Source organism: Capra hircus, chromosome 9 (assembly GCF_001704415.2).
Source record: "Capra hircus breed San Clemente chromosome 9, ASM170441v1, whole genome shotgun sequence".
NCBI lineage: Eukaryota > Metazoa > Chordata > Mammalia > Artiodactyla > Bovidae > Capra > Capra hircus.
This window is the reverse complement of record NC_030816.1, coordinates 54287460-54309359: the sequence shown is the minus strand read 5'-3', so window position 1 is coordinate 54309359 and position 21900 is coordinate 54287460. Positions and strand designations below refer to the sequence as shown.

The 21900-nt window shown below is 39.9% G+C and overlaps 1 protein-coding gene and 2 pseudogenes across 4 annotated transcripts in view; all 3 read right to left on the bottom strand.

Moving 5' to 3' along the window:
• LAMA2 (laminin subunit alpha 2) overlaps positions 1-3236 on the bottom strand; it is a 677281-nt gene extending 674045 nt beyond the window's left edge. For all 3 annotated transcript variants that reach the window (XM_005684731.3, XM_005684732.3, XM_018053196.1), the window contains exon 1: positions 2915-3236. In XM_005684731.3, the coding sequence (XP_005684788.2) occupies positions 2915-3041 (127 nt within the window). In that variant the 5' untranslated portion in view covers positions 3042-3236. The remainder of the gene's footprint in view (positions 1-2914) is intronic.
• On the bottom strand, positions 5466-7531 carry LOC102186768 (annotated as a pseudogene). Its single transcript, XR_001918546.1, has one exon. The product of XR_001918546.1 is annotated as a stress-induced-phosphoprotein 1 pseudogene (transcript).
• LOC108636780 lies at positions 7915-9413 on the bottom strand (annotated as a pseudogene).

Genomic DNA, 21900 nt, shown 5'->3' with positions numbered 1-21900 from the left:
GAGGGCAACATGAAATTACCTAACATATGGATACAAATAACAAGACCAAGTTCATGTAGGTTCTGTTCATGGATCAGCCTATAAAGACCTTTATAGATTCCTGAATCTGATAGTCACCAGCTTCGCCATCTGAATCAATTTTGGAAGACCGGCAGTTATAAACGTGAATGTTATATTTTCCATCAAGCCATTACCAAGACAAATGAACATAAGGAAACCTCTGTCACAGCCCTAAAGACTTCTTCCTGGATCGATCTTGATCTACTCTGCAATAGTCTTTGGAAATTATTTTCACTCTGTTGCAATTTACCTACTATTACATTTCCATTTCCACACATTATTTACGCAAATATCAGGATAAGATCTTATCTACTGCCTTGCTGAAATACAGATTCACTTTGTATCATTTTCCTATTCTGTCAATCTTAAATTTAGTTAAGGAATTTCCTTGGACTATCTTCCCTGCTGAGTCAATACTATTGATACTACAATTCACTGTGTTCTAGAAACTACACAAGATTTCAAAGAAAAAAAAACTGATTAAGTTTCTAACTTAGTTACAATATCTAAAAATGTTTCTTCATGTCAACTTTCTTAGTAAACTGGTACCATACTATAAGGGAAAACAGAACTCATTCTAAATTAATTCTTGGCCAGGAAGGTCAGTGCTAGTATAATTGAAAAGAGAAAACTGATGATAGCCAAGAAAACACCTCTTCAATCAAACTCATATCCAATAATCTTCACTGAGACCTTGCTTTAACAGAGCAGTATTGAAAAGGAAACATGGCCTCAAAAAATTAAATGAAAAAAAAAAAAACTTTTGTACTATAAAATGGGAACTTGAGCATAAAACAATACTAGAAGTGCTCTTAGTTGTTAAGAATTAAGTTATTATCAGTTGCATGAACTTAAGTCACAGCTACTCCAAGCCTCAAGTTTTAAATTTGTCCAACAATAAATAATGACTGAAGGTAAAATAATCTCACCTATATAAGGTGTTTTTAAAATATAAAGCACTCTACAAATTTAAGGCATTATGAAATATATTTTATGTAGACTTTAATATTAACAAGCTTTAACCATTTATCCATGAGCCAGTCTCTAAATATATTGCAAATAATCCATAAAATACACAATAATTGATGCTAGAATGCAAAATATAGCAGTGTATAGTGGACTCTATGTTATAGTTATTTTGCACAGAATTCCTTATTGTGCATAATGTTCAAATGATGTCTCAACAGAATGGCAGTATAATTTCTCTATTCTGAATTCATTTCATCTTGTGCCTGGACCATAGAAATCAGAGTTAATTTTGCCTCAAATATAACTTGGGAGATGGAGGAGACAGGAGAGAAAATAAGAGGAAAAAAAGGGGGGGCATGCCATGGAAAACTGTCAGGAACCCACTTGATCCCTACTCTGCATGCTTTGAGCTTCAAGTGAACAGAGGGTTGGTGATCTTGGTATCTTTACTCCCAGCTGCCTATGAGTATTAAAGTATTATGTTTTGTTAAAACATCACATAACTGAGTAAAGTTAATATTTAAAAGTAGTATTTTTTAAATCAGCTGCCAAAGATATTCTCAAAATCATTCTCATAAAGTCTATTAATTAAGCCACATTGATCCCGTTTGACTTCTCAGAAAAGCAAAAGCCAAAATAGAAGGAAAAAAAATATTATATAGTGAATGTAAGGTCATTTTTATTCTAGGAATTTTAATCAGGGGGTTATTATTATAGCTAGGAGCTTAGAGTACATTTTTTTTTCTCCCTTCAAAATAAAGTAGCAATGCTAGAAATGCTAGATTGCAAGCAGAAAAACTATCAGAACTGTTGACATAGCTTATTCCAGTTAACTAAAAGAGGGATAAGTATTCTTTAAAATTCTGGCAGATTCGGTCTCATCAAAACTTTCAAAAGCTACTAATCTCCAGATTTTGTACTCTTAGGGTAACATTTTGGTGTTTGAAACCAAACCTTAAATATTTCTTAAACTTTTTTTTTACTTTGATACATGTTTTCCAACTTACAGAAAAGTCTGCTCAAATGTTGTATTATAAATTATTGTGTTAAATGCTGCACGTGCACTTCTTTTAAAATTCATGACCATAAACTAACCCTGCAAAGTCTCCCCAGAGTTTCAGAAATCATATGCATATAAACATTAAGGTACTCTGAGGAGAGTAATTTGTGTTACATTAAGTATAACCGTTTTCCAAAGTCAGGCGAAGAGTGTTATCTGGGCACTGTGGTCTTAATTAAAACACAAATGACATAGAGGTTTCATCTGTGTTTTAGCAAGGGGAGGCATTTCACTATAATAAAATAGCATACACAAAATGGGATGTCGGTAAATAAAAAGATGATTCTGGGGCACCACTGTCAAGAAAGAAGAAAATCCACATACTTAACGACTTACCGACTGAACAACAAAAACGCCTTTACACGCCCTGTTCAAAGAGTTAGAAACAAAGTCTCTAAAAATAAAGATGTATCAGCTGCCCTCCATAAAGCTCCAAGACAAGACACAGCTTGGGAAATCTTTCTCTGCGGGGATGGAAACGGATTTGGGGAAACTTTTTAAAGTTTTTCAATTGGTTGAAAGTTTGCCTCTTAGAAAAACTTAGGAAATTAATTTGTAGGATGTTCAGTGATAGCAAGTCGACTCAGAAACGCATGGAAGATGAAAACGCTCCGTTTTCTTTGGGGGGAGGTAGGCAGACGGTGGGTGAACTCAGGGAGCTAAAAGTGAACTTGCATCAAACTTAGACCCTCTCGCCCCAAAGCGCGCTCCCCAAAGGCAAAGCAAGAAAGCGGTCCCTCTCCAGTAAGCGTAGGACGAAGGGACCAGAGAAGGTCCGCGGGCCCCAGCAGAGCCTGTGACCTGGAGCCCGTGCCTCGACTGTACCTCTTTGCTGATGCGCGGGTGGCTGCCGCCGATGCTGCTGCTGCTGCCGCTCCGGGCGCTGCGCCTGGCCGCCCCCGAGGCCTCCGCTGAGCAGCAGGACCAGGAGCACCCCGAAGGCTCGGGGCATTGCGGTAGCCCCCTGAGCGGATTCACTTTTCGGGAGCTGGAGTCGCTGCCGCCCGGTCTCCTGGCCCCGGCTAGTAAGCTGAATGTGCAGCAGCTGCGGGCTAAAGGAAGGAGCCAGCCCCCACCCACCCCGGCTCGGTCGCAGCCGGAGGTGGGGGGAGAAAGAAGACACTCCCCCACCCGCCCCTTTCCCTGGCCCTCGCCCCACAGACGTCCCGGCCCAGGCCCTTAAAGGGTCCTCGGTGAAAGAGGCCTTTTCCTATAGCCTAGGTCCTTCACTGCGAGAAAAGACTGGCTTCATCTGTTAGCTGAACTTCAAGTTAAAGGAAGTCATTGATAAGAGACCACTCTGTGATCTGTAAAATCCCTCCACGTGGAAAGCATTAAATTTTGTGGGAAATCAGCACAGCTAGGATCTTTAGCGAAGCTGAGAAGATGGACCTCCTGAGAAAGGCCTGGCAAAGCTGTGCGAGAGCACTGCGTATCAAGGTGATGCACGCTGGGGACAAGACTGTCCCAAAGGTCCAGATGCGTGCCAGGTTACTAGGAGGCAGAGGGTGAACCGGATGAGGCAGTCAGGCCAGGAGATTTACCGCTGGCTAGGCAGCGAGGGGGGGTGGGGGGAGGGGATCGCAAAATAAAACAAGCCCCCTTTATCCACTGCGATATTTATGACGAATGTGAAGGTAAAAATTAAGATTTTCCATTCAGTCAGGTAACATGCATTCAAAGAGGATAAAAAGTCTTTTCGTTTCCCTTCAGATTCAAAATGTCTTGCTTCCAGTCCCCATTTCTTCCCTGTAACTCAGCAGAATTTCTGCAAGTTTTTCTGCCACCCCGTGTTCAGATTTCTTTACTAGTTTTTTGTCTGTGTGTGTGTGTGTGTGTGTGTGTGTGTGTGTGTGTGTGTTTTATGGTCTGTGACTCTCATAAGATTTGGAACAGCTCCTTACTGGATTTTTATGAGACATCCAGGGTGTTTTTTGGTGGAGCCAGTGAGGAGGGGGACTACTGGCATCAGTACACAGTGAGGTTAGAGTGCTATGGGTGAGTCAGTGCCACACCGTAAATTGCCCCCCAATGCAAGTCTGTAAGGGCCACTGGACATTCATTTAGATAAAAACCCTCGCATTATATTTGAAGCCTAAGTTAAATCTATTTTGCACACAAGCAAAAGTTTTTGCATCATTTTTTCCCCCCGGATGTATCTACTATATAAATTGAGGAAAGAATATATCTGTTTTCTAACCTTATCAAGATTTGTTTATTCCAGAAAAATCTCATAACTGAAAACACCTCAGCTGGTGGTATTGACACCAGTACAATATCTACACCCCATCTGTCACACTGACGGTGACTCCAAGTAGGTTCAGGCTTCTGTTTCATTTTGCCTGCTAGTTTTACCCAAGCATTCACACATTGAACTACATGTTGTTTTATACAGATAACTTTTTCCTCTTTATTTTATACTTGATTTTGTATATATATATATATTTTTTAATATTATGACGTTAAGTGATAATATCTCTGGATTTCCTGTCAATAAAATAAAGGAGATATTGTTCCTAATAGGATTGATTGAGACCCCTTGGCCAAATGTGCTTCCCAGGTGGTGCTAGAGGTAAAGAACCAGACTGCCAATGCAGGAGACATAAGAGACACGGATTTGATCCCTGGGTTGGGAAGATCCCCTGAAGGAGGGCATGACGGCCCACTCTAGTATTCCTGCCTGGAGAATCCCATGGAAGAGGAACCTGGAAGGCTACAGTCCATCATGTCACACAGAGCTGGACATGACTGAAGCGACTACACACACACCAGCCAAATGGTGCCGAAGTGAATGGATATCCTTCAATGTTACCTATGTTTCCAAGTTTTACTAATATTAGTACTAGGAAAATTTTAAATCATTTTTTCTTTCGTAGAAGCAAAATGGAAAATGGCCTAAACCTTGAGAATAAGACTGATCTCATCTCTCAACTTGTCAACACAGGGATAAAAGAAATACAAAATGATTTAACCAAAATTAAGATAAAAAAGTATTATCAGAGCTATGTATTTTTCAGATAAACCTAATGAGATACAATTTACACACAATAAATACATCCACTTGGTATGTTTAAAAATGTAAACAACCATTTGATTGAGTGGGTGTTACCAGGTACTGAGACAAGTTTGTAATGCTATAACTGCTTAGGAGCAATGCTTAATTCTAAATTTCATTTATTAAGCCTTTTCTTTTATGCTTTATTGTTTTTTTAATCCCATTTTAGAAATCTTCGCTTACCCCAAATTTGTGAATATTCTTCTGGTTTTCCCTGGAAATTTTATAACCTTGGTTTTATGATTTACTGGTGTTTGCTGTAAAGGCTTTAGGTAAGGGCTGTTTTCTGTTTTCTTTAATGCAGATATCCATTCTTTTTTTTTTTTTTTTTCAATGTATAACCACACCTGACTGGCTTGTTTTATTGGAGAAGAGGACGTGGAGTTAACAATGTGAATGAAGACAGTTGGGACCTGAGCTTGGGAAGAACACCCTCCCCTCCCCATACAAGCCCACTGGCCCACATAAAAAATAACCAACTATGGGAGAGCAGCTGAGACAGCGACTGGGGGGCAGGGGAAGGACCATGCGTGTGCTGGGAGAGCCCAGAGGCAGCAGCTGCACGAATACGCGAGTATAAGTCTCTGAATCTTCCATGTAGGTCTGTATAAATATATAGATATGCTGTTCGCTTGTCTCCCCTTCTCTTCCCTCTGCTCCATGCTGCGTACCGCTGTCCCAGCTCCTCTTTCCGCATGAGGGCGAAGGGAAGGGGATGATGAGCAAGTCATCACCGGATGGCTATCAGACCCACATCCATCAGCTTCTGGATCTTCTGTGCTATCACAGGATTCTTTAAGTGTTCCCTGAGCGCCTGCAGGTCCTTCTGCATCTGCTCCAGGATGAGCCGCATGGCCGGGTCACTCATTATTTGCTGCACCTCTGGGTCGGCCATGGCCCGCCGCTTCACATCCTCGGGGCTGTCGTGTCGATTGTACTGGGCCATCATGCAGCGCTGGTAACCATCTGCGGCCTCCTTGCAGCTGGAGTCCAGGTCGAGTGCTTTCTGGTAGACATCCATGGCTTTTGTGTAGTCCTTCGTCGTCTCCAGGGCGGCTGCCTTCCGGGTATAACCCTTGATGAAGGTCGGCTCCAGCTGGATGCACTCCTCACAGTCCCTGAGCGCCAGCTGGAACTCCAGGAGCTTGGTGTAGCAGGCAGCTCGGTTGCTGTACAGCTTGGCATCTTGGGGTTCTGTTTAATGGCTTCTGCGTAGTGCTTCATGGCCTGGGGGTAGTCCCCTTTCTGGAAACACTCATTGCCTTTGTTCTTCTCCTCCAAGGCCAGGAAGGCCAGCTGCTCTTGCTCCTTCAAGATTTTCTCTGCCTGTTGGCATCTCTTGAGCACATCTGGGGTTCGGTGCTCTGCCAGAGACTTGTTGTAGAAATGGATGGCATCCTTGTACTTTTCTTCTTTGAAATAAGTTTCCAATTCGTGCGTAAGCTTTGGCAGTCTGCCGGTAGGCTTCTCGGTTTTCCCGCCCTTCAATGGCCTTCTCACAGAGCTCCCGGCACTGAGCGTAGTCACCCTTTTCGAAGTACACGGCTGCTTGGTTGGTTATGTACGTCATGTTGGTGGGATCCAGGTCCTTGGCTCTGTCGTAGTGCTTCAAGGCTGTGTCAAAGTCCTTCTTCTTATAGGCTTCATTCCCCAGCTCTTTTTCTTTCAGCACCTGCTTCTTATTCTCTGGAAGATCTTCCATTGGCTCTGGTTTTGTCTCCTTTTTGGGAGGAGGTGGTGGCGGAGGTGTTGCAACCTCCTCCTCTTCATCCATACTGCCCAGATCAACTCCGAGCAGGACGCTAAGAATAGTCATGATGCGGGGATCTTGCAGTTTCGTGCCCAGGTCGGACGGCTTGTTCCGCAGCTGCTCAATCAGTTCCCGTAGGCAGGATCTGCGAGCAGAGTCTTGGTCCTGGGATCACTCTCCAACTTCTGGTACAGATTAGGCATGTTGAAAGGGTTCATGAATTTCCTTTCTGCCAACCGGGCCTCCATATTCTGGAAACCTTCTTTGAGCTGAGGATTGTTTGCTTCATGTTTTAAACCCTCCTCATAGGTTTGGTTGGCTTCTTCAAATCGGTTTAAGAATTCAAGAGCCGCTGCTTTTCATGAATAGCCTTTGCCCCAGTCAGGCTTCAGGTCAACGGTTTTGCAGCCGTCCTCGTAAGCCTTCCGGTAGTCTCCTTTCTTGGCATAGGCCGCGGAGCGATTGCTGAAGAGCACATGGTTCTGGGGGTCTAATTTAATGGCTTCGGAGTAGCACTGGAGCGCATCGTCAATGTTGCCAGCACTCAGGGCCTTGTTGCCTTTCTCTTTGAGCTCATTTACCTGCTCCATAGCCCGGTCCAGAACCCCGTTGAATAGACTCCGTCGGCTCCGCGTTCCCAACCTCCATTCATTTTAGTACCATTTGTTGAGAGAATTATTATCTTCTCATCTGATTACCTTGGCCCTTTTTCCAGAAGTCAGTTGAAAATACGTAGGTCTACTTTTGGACTCTGTTTTCATGTATCCAAATATATATATACATATATATGTATATAAATAAATTTGATAGTTTGCCAATATCATAGTCTGTATTACTATAGATTTATAGTAACCTCAAAGTTAAGTAATGTGAATCCTACAATTTTGTTTTACAGACAAAACTCTTTTTTCTCTTCTAGGTCTTTTGCATTTCCATACAATTATTGGGTTGGTGCAAATGGAATTGTGGCTTTGGACTCTGCATTTTAAATCACTATTACTAGGCTGAAACACATATTTATTAATCAAAGTAGGAACCATTGCAATCAACACATTTTTGCCAACGAGAAATAAGTTTATTTCTGTAGCATAAAAATCCATGCCTTGGGATTCAGTGAACTCATGGAAAGCGTTTTCTGCCTCCTGCTGGTTCTGGAAGCATTTTCCCTGCAAAAAGTTGTTGAGATGCTTGAAGAAGTGGCAGTTGGTTGGCGAGAGGTCAGGTGAATATGGTGGATGAGGCAAAACTGTGTAGCCCAATTCAATCAACTTCTGAAACACTGGTTGTACAACAGTGTGCAGTTGGTTATTGTGGAGAAGAATTGGGTCCTTTCTGTTGACCAATGCTTGCTGGAGGTGTTGCAGTTTTTGGTGCTGCTCATCAATTCACTAAGCATACTTCTCAGATGTAATGTTTTTGCCAGGATTCAGAAAGCCATAGTGGATCAGATCAGCAGCAGATCACCAAACAGTGATCATGACCTTTCTTGGCACAAGTCTGGGAACTGCTTTGGAGCTTCTCAGTCCAATCACTGAACTGGTCATTGCCAGTAGTTGTGTAAAATCCACTTTTCATCGTATATCATAGTCCAATCAAGAAATGGTTCATTGTTGTTGTATAGAACAAGAGAATACTTCAAAATGATGTGTTTGTTTTTGTTTTTTGTTTTTTTTTTTTTTTTTGTCAGGTCATGAGGCACCCACTTACTGAGCTTTTACACTTTTCCAATCCATCTAGTCAAGGCTATGGTTTCTCCAGTAGTCATGTATGGATGTGAGAGTTGGACTGTGAAGAAGGCTGAGTGCCGAAGAATTGATGCTTTTGAACTGTGGTGTTGGAGAAGACTCTTGAGAGTCCCTTGGACTGCAAGGAGATCCAACCAGTCCATTCTGAAGGAGATCAGCCCTGGGATTTCTTTGGAAGGAATGATGCTAAAGCTGAAACTCCAGTTCTTTGGCCACCTCATGTGAAGTGTTGACTCATTGGAAAAGACTGATGCTGGGAGGGATTGAGGGCAGGAGGAGAAGGGGGCGACAGAGGATGAGATGGCTGGATGGCATCACTGACTAGATGGACATGAGTCTGAGTGACTCCGGGAGTTGGTGATGGACAGGGAGACCTGGCATGCTGTGATCCATGGGGTCGCAAAGAGTCAGACATGACTGAGCGACTGAACTGAACTGAACTGAATTTTCTCCAAATATCTAACCCCCACAGAATGGTGGGTGTTCGGTTCTTCAGCAACTTCTTCTAATGTAGCTGTAAGAGGATCAGCTTCAATGATTGCTCTCAATTGGTTGTTGTCCCCTTCTGATGGCTGGCCACTACATTAATCATTTTCAGGGCTCTTGTCTCCTTTGCAAAACTTCTTCAACCACCACTGTACTATACATTTGTTAGCAGTTCCTGGGCCAAATTTTTTGTTGATGTTGCAAGTTGTCTCCACTGCTTTTACAACCCATTTTGAACTCTAATAAGAAAATCATTTGAATTTTCTTTTTGTCTAACATCATTTCCATAGTCTAAAATAAATATAAAATAAACAGCAAGTAATAAGTCATTAGCAAAAAATCATTAAGCAAGAAATCAAGAAATGCACTTTGTGTTTGTGCTGGGCGCAGTCACTCAGTCGTGTCTGACTCTTTGCAATCCCGTGGACTGCAGCCCACCAGACTCCTCTGTCCATGGGAATTCTCCAAGCAAGAATACTGGAGTAGGTTGCCATGCCCTCCAGCCAGGAATCAAACCCAGGTCTCCCACTTTGCAGGTGGATTCTTTACTGTCTGAGCCACCAGGAAAGCCCAAGAATACTGGAGTAGGTAGCCTAAACCTTCTGAAGGGGAACTTGTTAGCTAGGAATAGAACTGGGGTCTCAGGCATTGCAAGTGGATTCTTTACCAGTTGAGCTACCAAGGAAGCCCATTTAATCTATTTCAATATCAAATAGCAAAGTTCAACAATGCAAAACCATAATTACTTTTGCACACAACTCTTTGCAAACCCATGGACTGTGGCTTACCAGGCTCTTCCATCCATGGGATTTTCCAGGCAAGAGTACTGGCGTGGGGTGCCATTGCCTTCTCCTACCAGGAAAGCCCATTTAATCTATTTCAATATCAAACAGCAAAGTTCAACAATGCAAAACCACAATTACTTTTGCACCAACCTAATATTAACGTCAGCTTTTCAATTTCTACCCCCCAAAAATAGTGTAGTAGGTAGTTTGATTGCAATTGGATTGAATATATAGATAAATATGGGAGGAAATTTATATTTTAGCAGTACCATGCCTTCTAATCCACAAAAAATATGTTTCCATTTATTCACATCTTCATTATAAGTATATAATATAGTAAGTATTATAATGAGTCCTTTGTAGTTTTCAATTTATATGTTTTAACATACTTTGTAAACTTTACCTCTTAATGTTTCATGATATCGGATAGTATCATAAATAGTATTTTAAAATTTAATTTTCATACTAACAGTAATACAAGTGATTTTGGTTATATATACATGGGATCTAGCAAAATTATTAAAATGTCTTCAAGTAGCTTATACATAGGATGTGTTAGTGTACATCATGTACAAGATCATGCCATCTACAAATAAAAGCTATTTGACTTCTTCCTTTTCAATTTATATGACTTTCATACTTCTCCCTTGCCATGTTCCAGGAAATATGTGACCTCCAATAAAAAAGTTGAATAGAGTAGTGAGAGAAGACATTTTCACCTTATTTCTGATCAGAGGGGAAATCAGTCACTCATTCACCATTATAGTGATGGTTACTGGTTTTTATATAAGTTAAATAAGCAAGGTGACAATATACAGCCTTGATGTACTCTTTTTCCTATTTGGAACCAGGCTGTTGTTCCATGTCCAGTTCTAACTGTTGCTTCCTGACCTGCATACAGATTTCTCAAGAGGCAGGTCAGGTGGTCTGATATTCCCATCTCTCTCAAAATTTTCCAGCTTATTGTGATCCACACAGTCAAAGGCTTTGGCATAGTCAATAAAGCAGAAATAGATGTTTTTCTGGAACTCTCTTGCTTTTTCGATGATCCAGCGGATGTTGCCAATTTGATCTCTGGTTCCTCTGCCTTTTCTAAAACCAGCTTGAATGTCAGGGAGTTCACAGTTCACGTATTGCTGAAGCCTGGCTTGGAGAATTTTGAGCATTACTTTGCTAGCATGTGAGATGAGTGCAATTGTGCAGTAGTTTAAGCATTCTTTGGCATTGCCTTTCTTTGGGATTGGAATGAAAACTGACATTTTCCAGTCCTGTGGCCACTGCTGAGTTTTCCAAATTTACTGGCATATTGAGTGCAGCACTTGCACAGCATCATTTTTCAGGATTTGAAATAGCTCAACTGGAATTCCATCACCTCCATTAGCTTTGTTCGTAGTGATGCTTTCTAAGGCCCACTTGACTTCACATTCCAGGATGTCTGGCTCTAGATGAGTGATCACACCAATGTGGTTTTCCGGGTCGTGAAGATCTTTTTCGTACAGTTCTTCGGTGTATTCTTGCCACCTCTTCATAATAGCTTCTGCTTCTGTTAGGTCCATACCATTTCTGTCCTTTATCGAGCCCATCTTTGCATGAAATATTCCCTTGGTATCTCTAATTCTCTTGAAGAGATCTCTAGTCTTTCCCATTCTGTTGTTTTCCTCTATTTCTTTGCATTGATTGCTGGAGAAGGCTTTCTTATCTCTTCTTCTCTTCTTGCTATTCTTTGGAACTCTGCATTCAGATGGTTATATCTTTCCTTTTCTCGTTTGCTTTTTGCCTCTATTCTTTTCACAGCTATTTGTAAGGCCTCTCCAGACAGCCATTTTGCTTTTTGCCTTTCTTTTCCATGGGGATGGTCTTGATCCCTGTCTCCTGTACAATGTCACGAACCTCAGTCCATAGTTCATCAGGCACTCTATCTATCAGATCTAGGCCATTAAATCTATTTCTCACTTCCACTGTATAATCATAAGGGATTTGATTGAGGTCATACCTGAATGGTCTAGCGGTTTTCCCTAATTTCTTCAATTTAAGTCTGAATTTGGTAAGCTGGAATCAACATTGCCGGGAGAAATATCAATAACCTCAGATATGCAGATGACACCACCCTTATGGCAGAAACTGAAGAGGAACTAAAGAACGTCTTGATGAAAAAGTGAAAGAGGAGAGTGAAAAAGTTGGCTTAAAGCTCAACATTCAGAAAATGAAGATCATGGCATCTGGCCCCATCACTTCATGGGAAATAGATGGGGAAACATTGGAAACAGTGTCAGACTTTGTTTTGGGGGGTTTCAAAATCACTGCAGATGGTGACTGCAGCCATGAAATTAAAAGACGCTTACTCCTTGGAAGAAAAGTTATGACCAACCTAGATAGCATATTGAAGAGCAGAGACATTACTTTGCCAACAAAGGTCTGTCTAGTCAAGGCTATGGTTTTTCCAGTAGTCATGTGTGGATGTGAGAGTTGGACTGTGAAGAAGGCTAAGCACCGAAGAATTGATGCTTTTGAACTGTGGTGTTGGAGAAGACTCTTGAGAGTCCCTTGGACTGCAAGGAGATCCAACCAGTCCATTCTGAAGGAGATCAGCCCTGGGATTTCTTTGGAAGGAATGATGCTAAAGCTGAAACTCCAGTACTTTGGCCACCTCATGTGAAGAGTTGACTCATTGGAAAAGACTCTGATGCTGGGAGGGATTGAGGGCAGGAGGAGAAGGGGATGACAGAGGATGAGATGGCTGGATGGCATCACTGACTCGATGGACATGAGTCTGAGTGAACTCCGGGAGTTGGTGATGGACAGGGAGATCTGCCGTGCTGTGATTCATGGGGTCGCAAAGAGTCGGAAACGACTGAGCGACTGAACTGAACTGAACTGGTTTTTAGGGCTTCCCTTGTAGCTCAACTGGTAAAGAATCCATCTGCAATGTGGGAGATCCAGTTTCAATCCCTGGGTTGGGAAGATTCCCTGGAGAAAGGAAAGGCTACCGATTCCAGTGTTCTGGCCTGGAGAATACATGGACTATACAGTCCATGGCGTCGCAAAGAGTTGGACACGACTGAGTGACTTTCACTTTCACTTTCTATTGGTTTTCAACAGGTGCTTGTTCTAAAGTTGAGGAAGTTCAACTCTTCTGCTGGAAGTTTTTGTGACAAAAGTGTATCAAACTGGGGCAATGCTTTTTCTTCATCTATTTAAATAAATATACATTTTGTCTCTTTTGGTTATTATCTATTTGGTGAATTACAGTAACTGAGTTCTCAGTGTTAATCAAACTCACAGTACTGGCATTAAATCTCAATTTGCCATGGTAGATTATCTCCATTATCCCTAATTATAGATTATCCCTATTTTATGTTGCTGATTTTAATTTACTAAATATTTCAATAAGTATTTTTATGTCTATGTTCATGAGGGCTATTATTTTGTTGTATTTTTCTTGTAGAATTTATATCTAGTTTTGGTATCAGAATAATGCTGGCCTTATATAATTAGTTGGATTATGCTCCTTCCTGAATGTGTTTGTATAGAATTTACACAATTTCTTCCCTTAGTGTTTTATTGAGCATACTAGTGAAATCATCTGGGCCCACATTTCAGGGATTTTTTTGGAATATTTTTGTTACACATTTTTTTGTTTTAAGTAGATATAAAATGATTCAAATTTTCTTGTATGACTCAAATTTCTTTCTTGTATCAGTTTTGATAATTCGTAACTTTCAAGGAAAGTATCTTTTTGGCTGAGTTGTCAAGATTATTGGCATAAAGTTATTCTCAATATTTTTATTATCCTTTCAATGTCTACGGCATCTGTAGTAAATGATATTTTTCCCCAATATTGGTAATTTGATATCCTCTATTTTTAAAAAAAAAATCAGCCTTTTTTAGAGCATTGTTAATTTCATTCATTTTTTCAGAGAATCAACTTTTGGTTTCATTTATTTATGTATTTTCAGTTTTCTCTTTCATTGGTTTCCCATTGTATCTTTAAATTTTCCTTCCTTCTACTTATTTTAGTTTACTTCACTGTTCTTTTTAGCATCTTTTGGTAGAAGCTTAGATCACTGATTATACACATTTCTTATATGTGTGTGTGCATGCTCAGTCATGTCGGACTCTCCAATCCCAGGGACTGTAGCCCACTAGGATCCTCTGTCCATGCAATTTTCCAGGCAAGAATACTGGAGTAGGTTGTTATTTCCTACTCCAAGGGATCTTCCTGACCCAGGGATTGAACCTGCATCTCTTGCACCTCCTGCATTGGCAGGTGGATTCTTTACCACTGGCACCACCTGGGAAGCCCTCTTAAATGTGTGCATGTGTCCTAAGTCACTTCAGTGTGTCCAGCTCTTTGCAACCCTATGGACTGTAGCCAACCAGGCTCCTCTGTCCATGGGATTCTCCAGGCAAGAATACTGGAGTGAGTTGCCATTCTCTCCTCCTCTTCTTATATAATGAATCACTATTATAACCTTATGTTAATTTTTATTAAAAGACTTTAAAATTCAGCATATTTTCTAAGCAGAGCCTGAGCTACAACTAACAAATTTGGAATATAAAAAATTTTTAGTTCTAAATCTTTTTTTTTTCATTGAAAAGTTCAATTCAAAATCTTATTAAAAATTTCTTCTGATTTTTTTCTTTGATATATGTGTTATTTTTAAACGTGTTGTTGCTGTGGTCTCAATGTCTGTATCTCCCCAAGATACAGACATATGTGTTATACGTTGACATTCTAAAGCCTACAATGATGGTATTAGGTGGTGAGGCCCTTGGGACATGATGTGGCCATGAGGCTGGTGATTCATGAATAGGGTTAGTACTCTTATAAAATAGACTTGAAAGTTTCCTTGTTCCCTTCTACCATACGAGGACACAACAAATAGACTTGTACACAGGTCCTCACCAGATACCAAATTTTCTGACATCTTACTTAATCTTGTGCTTTTCAGTCTCCAAAACTGAGAGATAAATGTCCATTCTTTATAAGCTACCCAGTCTGATATTTTGCTATAGCAGCTAGAAATGGATTAAGATAGTTGTTAATATCCAATTTTTTGAGGTCTTTTTAGATATTTTATTTAAATACTTTAAAATTTATTAGGACTTGTTCTTTATTCTAGCACACTGTCTAAGTGAATGTTCCATATTCAGTTGAAGAAAATGGTGTTCTGCTGCTCTGAGTTGGAAAGTTCTATAAAGGTTAATTAAATCAAATTAGTTGATAGAGTGGTTTTTTAATGCATATTCATTTGTTGTTTATTTGTTCTATCAATTATTAAGAGATAAATATTTAAATCTCCATTGTAATTAATGGTATTTCTATTTAACCTTTCCAGTCTAAAATTAGTTATTTATTGTTTCATAACAAATTACCCCCACATTTAGAAGCATACAAAATAAACATTTATTATCTCAAAGTTTTTGTGGATGAGGAATTCAGAACCCATTATTTGGGTGTTTTCTTCACTTGGGTAGATCTCTTATAGGACTGCAGTCAAGACATTAATCAGGGCTATAGGCTCAGTGGTAAAGAATCCTCCTGCCAATGCAGGAGACATGGCTCGATACCTGGGTTGGGAAGATCCCCTGGAGGAGGAAACAGCAAATTGCTCAAGTATTCTTGTCAGGAAAATTCCATGGACAAAAGGAACCTGGAGGGCTACAGTCCAGGGAATTGCAACTGAGCCACTGAGCATGCATGCATGCATAGTCACCAGCAGGCTATAATGGGACTGAAGGATCCACTTCTAAAGTGGTTTTTGGCAGGAGGCTTTAGCTTTTGCCTCATGTGATGTAAACTACTTCCCCTCAAGCATGTGATCTGAGAGGGAGAAAGGAAGGAGGAATCTACAATATTATTTATTATCTAGTTCCAGAAGTCACATACCATCTCTTTTGTGGAATTTTAATCATTAGCAACAGGATAAGTAAGTATAGATCACATTCAAGGAATAGGGAATTAACCTCCACATTTTGAAGGAAGAATATAAAAAAATTGTGGGTATGTTTTAAAATGACCACAATCCTATAAGATTCTGCTTTGTATATGAAGCACTATTATCAGTGTATACATATTAATATTATGTTTTCTTCAAAATCTAATATTTTATTACTATGAAATGCCTCTATCTCTAGTGATATTTTTCTTCTATAATCCATTTTCCTATTGTTCATATCAGTTCAGATCAGTCGCTCAGTCATGTCTTTGCAACCCCATGGACTGTGGCATGCCAGGCCTCCCTGTCCATCACCAACCCCTGAAGTTTACTCAAACTCATGTCCATTGAGTTGGTGATGCCATCCAACAATCTCATCCTCTCTCATCCCCTTCTCCTTCTGCCTTCAATCTTTCCCAGCATCAGGGTCTTTTCTAATGAGTCATTTATTCGCATCAGGTGGCCAAAGTATTGGAGTTTCAGCTTTGGAATCAGTCCTTCCAAAGAATATTCAGGACTGATTTCCTTTAGGATGAACTGGTTAGCTCTCCTTGCAGTCCAAGAGACTCTCAAGAGTCTTCAACACCACAGTTCAAAAGCGTCCTAGATCACTCACCTAGAGCCAGACATCCTGGAATGTGAAGTCAGGTGGGCCTTAGAAAGCATCACTACAAACAAAGCTAGCGGAGGTGATGGAATTCCAGTTGAGCTATTTCAAATCCTGAAAGATGATGCTGTCAAAGTGCTGCACTCAATATGCCAGCAAATTTGGAAAACTCAGCAGTGGCCACAAGACTGGAAAAGGTTAGTTTTCATTCCAATCCCAAAGAAAGGCAATGCCAAAGAATGCTCAAACTACCACACTCATCTCATGTGCTAGTAAAGTAATACTCAAAATTCTCCAAGCCAGGCTTCAGCAATACGTGAACTTGCAGATGTTCAAGCTGGTTTTAGAAAAGGCAGAGGAACCAGAGATCAAATTGCCAACATCCGCTGGATCATGGAAAAAGCAAGAGAGTTCCAGAAAAACATCTATTACTGCTTTATTGACTATGCCAAAGCCTTTGACTGTGTGGATCACAGTAAACTGTGGAAAATTCTGAGAAGGGTGGGAATACCAGACCACTTGACCTGCCTCTTAAGAAACCTATATGCAGGTCAGGAAACAACAGTTAGAACTAGACATGGAACAACAGACTGGTTCCAAATAGGAAAAGGAGTATGTCAAGCCTGTATATTGTCACCCTGTTTATTTACCTTATATGCAGAGTACATCATGAGAAACACTGGGCTGGAAGAAGCACAAGCTGGAATCAGGATTGCCTGGAGAAATATCAATAACCTCAGATATGCAGATGACATCACCCTTATGGCAGAAAGTGAAGAGGAGCTATAAAGCCTCTTTAGAAAGTGAAAGTGGAGAGTGAAAAAGTTGGCTTAAAGCTCAACATTCAGAAAAATGAAGATAAGGCATCTGGTCCCATCACTTCATGACAAATAGATGGGAAACAGTGTCAGACTTTTTTTTTTCGGTTCCAAATTCACTGCAGATGGTGATTGTAGCCATGAAATTAAAAGACACTTACTCCTTGGAAGAAAAGTTATGACCAACCTAGACAGCATATTGAAAAGCAGAGACATTACTTTGCCAACAAAGGTCCATCTAGTCAAGGCTATGGTTTGTCCAGTTGTCATGTATGGATGTGAGAGTTGGACTGTGAAGAAAGCTGAGCACCGAAGAATTGATGCTTTTGAACTGTGGTGTTGGAGAAGACTCTTGAGAGTCCCTTGGACTGCATGGAGATCCAACCAGTCCATTCTGAAGGAGATCAGTCCTGGGATTTTTTTGGAAAGAATGATGCTAAAGCTGAAACTCCAGTACTTTGGCCACCTCATGTGAAGAGCTGACTCATTGGAAAAGACTGATGCTGGGAGGGATTGGGGGCAGGAGGAGAAGAGGATGACAGAGGATGAGATGGCTAGATGGCCTCACTGACTCAATGGATGTAAGTCTGAGTGAACTCTAGGAGTTGGTGATGGACAGGGAGGCCTGGCGTGCTGTGATTCATGGAGTTACAAAGAGTAGGACACAACTGAGTGACTGAAGTTTCTGCACAACAAAGGAAACTATAAGCAAGGTGAAAGACAGCCTTCAGAATGGGTCATAATAATAGCAAATAAAGCAACTGCCAAAGAATTAATCTCAAAAATATACAAGCAACTCTTGCAGCTCAATTCCAGAAAAATGAACAACCCAATCAAAAAATGGGCCAAAGAACTAAACAGACATTTCTCCAAAGAAGACATACAGATGGCTAACAAACACATGAAAAGATGCTCAACATCACTGATTATCAGAAAAATGCAAATCAAAACCACAGTCAGGTACCATTTCACGCCAGTCAGAAAGGCTGCTATCCAAAAGTCTACAAGCAATAAATGCTGGAGAGGGTGTGGAGAAATGGGAACCCTCTTACATTGTTGGTGGGAATGCAAACTAGTACAGCCACTATGGAGAACAGTGTGGAGATTCCTTAAAAATCTGGAAATAGAACTGCCATATGACCCACCAATCCCACTGCTGGGCATACACACCAAGGAAACCAGAGTTGAAAGACACACGTGTACCCCAATGTTCATCGCAGCACGGTTTATAATAGCTAGGACATGGAAGCAACCTAGATGTCCATTGGCAAATGAATGGATAAGAAAGCTGTGGTACATATACACAATGGAATATTACTCAGCCACGAAAAAGAATACATTTGAATCAGTTCTAATGAGGTGGATGAAATTGGAGCTTATTTTACAGAGTGAAGTTAGCCAGAAAGAATAACACCAAATACAGTATAATAACACATATATATATGGAATTTAGAAAGATGGTAATGATATCCCGTATGTGAGACAGCAAAAGAGACACAGATGTATAGAATATTCTTTTGGATTCTGTGGGAGATGGCAAGGATGGGATGATTTGGAAGTTTGGCATTGAAACATGTGTATCAGCATATGTGAAATGAATCGCCAGTCCAGGTTCAATGCATGATACAGGGTGCTTGGGGCTGGTGCACTGGGATGACCCAGAGGGATGGGATGGGGAGGGTGGTGGTGGGGAATTCAGGATGGGGAACACATGTACACCCGTGGCAATATATGGCAAAACCAATACAATATTGTAAAGTAAAAAATTAAAAAGTAAAATTATTTTTTCTCTTTGTGCCTCATTTTGGTTATTGTCTATTGTTGTATCTATGTGTCTTTGTTTGGGCTGCTATAACAAGTTATCATACATTTAGTGCCTTATAAACAATAGAAATTAATTTCTCAGAGTTCTAGAGGCTAGAAAGTCCAAGATCAAGAGGTTGGCAGATTCTGTGTGAGAGTTGACTTCTTGGTTCATAGACCATATGACAGATGTGTAATTGAGCTCTCCAGGGTCTCTCTTAGAAAAGCACTAATTTCACCCGTGAGGTCTCTATTCTCATGACTTAGTCACCTCCCAAAGGTGCCACCTCCAAATTCCATCACATTAGAAATTAGGTTTTCCATCATATTATTTTAGGAAGGACATAAACATTCAGTCTATAGCACTGTGTTATCTTTTCTTTGTAACATCTGTTTTCAAGCCCCTTTACAGTACATTTTTTATGTTTTATATTGCATTTGCATTTTTTAGTTAGATTGTATAAGTTTTAATTTTATGATTTCCTTTTCTATTGTTCTTGTATTCATATTTAATTTCTGCTGCTGCTGCTGCTGCTGCTAAGCCGCTTCAGTCGTGTCTGACTCTGTGCGACCCGGTAGACGGCAGTCCATCAGGCTCTGCCGTCCATGGGATTCTCCAAGCAGAGTGGAGAATTCTCCAGAACGCTGGAGTGGGTTGCCATTTCTTTCTCCAATTTAATTTCTAATGCTTTGAAAATGTTTACAGTGGAGATTTTGAAGTTTATCTGCTTATTCAAACATCGCTGCTGTTTCTGGTTCTGTTTCTATTATTGTACTTTTTTTTTTACTACCATATATCATGTTTCTACTTCTTTGTGTGTCCATTAATTAATGACTGATTGCTAAAATGATGAAGTATTATAAATTTTATGTTGTTGAGTATCTGGACTTTGATTTCTTCATTTCAAATATTATGTTTTTTGTTTTGTACAGTAATCACTTCTTGGCCTTTTGGCTAAGATTAGGTGTTTTGTGGATCACCATAATCCTTTCAGTGTTAGTTGTTAAGATTTTTTTTTTAAGGGTTTAAATACAGTAGCCTTCACTGTAGGTCGTTTAGCTCTCCTATTAATGCATGACTCCTCTAAGGTAGGTGTAGGATTACAGAACTGTAATACCTCTTCACTGTAACTGGCTGGAAATGACAGTTACAGCCAGTAGATTGACAGTCTTCCAATCTTGTACGTTCAACTTCAAATTTACATACACGGTTCCTCCATATCGGAATTCTTCCATGTAATTCTTCATGTGGTTTCATAGAATTTCAAATTTCCTGGAGAAACTTGATATTCAGTAAAAAATAAAAATGGACCCAGAAATAGATTCCTGGAGGTTTATACCTCAAAATCATTCTTCGCCAGTACTCTGCTCTGCAAATTTAAGTTGCCTCCCCAAACTCTGATATTTATCTTGCAACTCAGTGGACTGCTGTGCTTTGCTAGGGTTTTCTCTGCCTGACCTACAGTTCATAAACTGTCTCCAGCAGAAAGCTGGTTCAATCACTGGCACCAACTAGTGTGTTTCTTCTTTCTTAAGACATTAGTGTCTTAAAATAGCATGTTTCCATTTTCCCCAGTTGTTCATATTTTTCCCTAGTTGTTTATATATAGGAAATTCAGCACCTATTAGTTCCTCATGTCTAGGAGTAAATGTCTCAAAGTTACAGTTTTTAAATTTTTTTTAAGAAAAGACTAGATATTCAATACAAGTAATCATAATCTATCCCAATAACTTAAGAAATGCAATGAGCAGAACAATTTTGAGGATCACAGCCTCAGCCTAGTCTATTACTTCTTCATATTTGATAATATTATCTTTGAATTGGCTCACAGCATTTAAAATTTTTTCAAACTATAATTAATAGTTTCTCACAAACTCTACTTTAAGAAAACAGGAGAAGATCAAGAAAATAATTGGGAAAATAATTTCAGCTAAGAAAGTTAACATTTCTTACAAATCTATAAAATTATGTCAGATTATTTATTGAATTTATCCATTTTATAAATAATGGGGAAGTCATAGCACTACTTATTAATAAGCTACAGACTTTCAAAATGTATTCTCTAAATCATTAATCACTAAATATGTTATTGGCAATGAATGTGGGAACATTTTATCCTACAAAGTAGTATTAAAGGTCAGAAAATTAAAGAGTTGATTTACAAGGTAGGAAACGTTTTTTTGAAAAAGTGTGTTTTATCTATATACAGATGATCCTTGAACAATACAAGTCTGACCCAGGTGTGGGTCCGATTGTACATGGATTTTTAAAAATACTAAATATTCTGGTGCTGCACGACCCACGGCTGGTTGAATCTGAGAATGCAGACTGCTGATATTGAGGAAACATGTATGTAAAGAAAACATCAGCATGGAGGGTTAGTTATAAGGTATGCATGGATTTTTAAAACTGAATAGAGAGGGTTGAAGCCCTCACTCCCACATTGTTCAAAGGTCAATGTAATTTAAAAGACTAACTTAAAAAGAAAAATGTATGTTAGAACAGCATAGATCTGACAGGAACAAAGTATAATTCAAGACAAAATTGTTAAAACACTCTGAAAACAGAAAAACTTAGAAATACTATTTTATATTTTACTTAGGAGGAATTAATTAAATCATGCCATTAAACTGGATGGAAATAGGGGCTTCCCTGGTGACTCAGTGGTAAGGAGTCTACCTGCCAACACAGGAGACACCGGGTTCAATCCCTGATCCTAGAGATCCCACTTACCTTGAGGCAACTGGGCCCATGTGGCACAATTATGCTTTGGAGTCACAAGTACTCAGCAATGAGAAGGCCACTGTAATAAGAAGCCTACA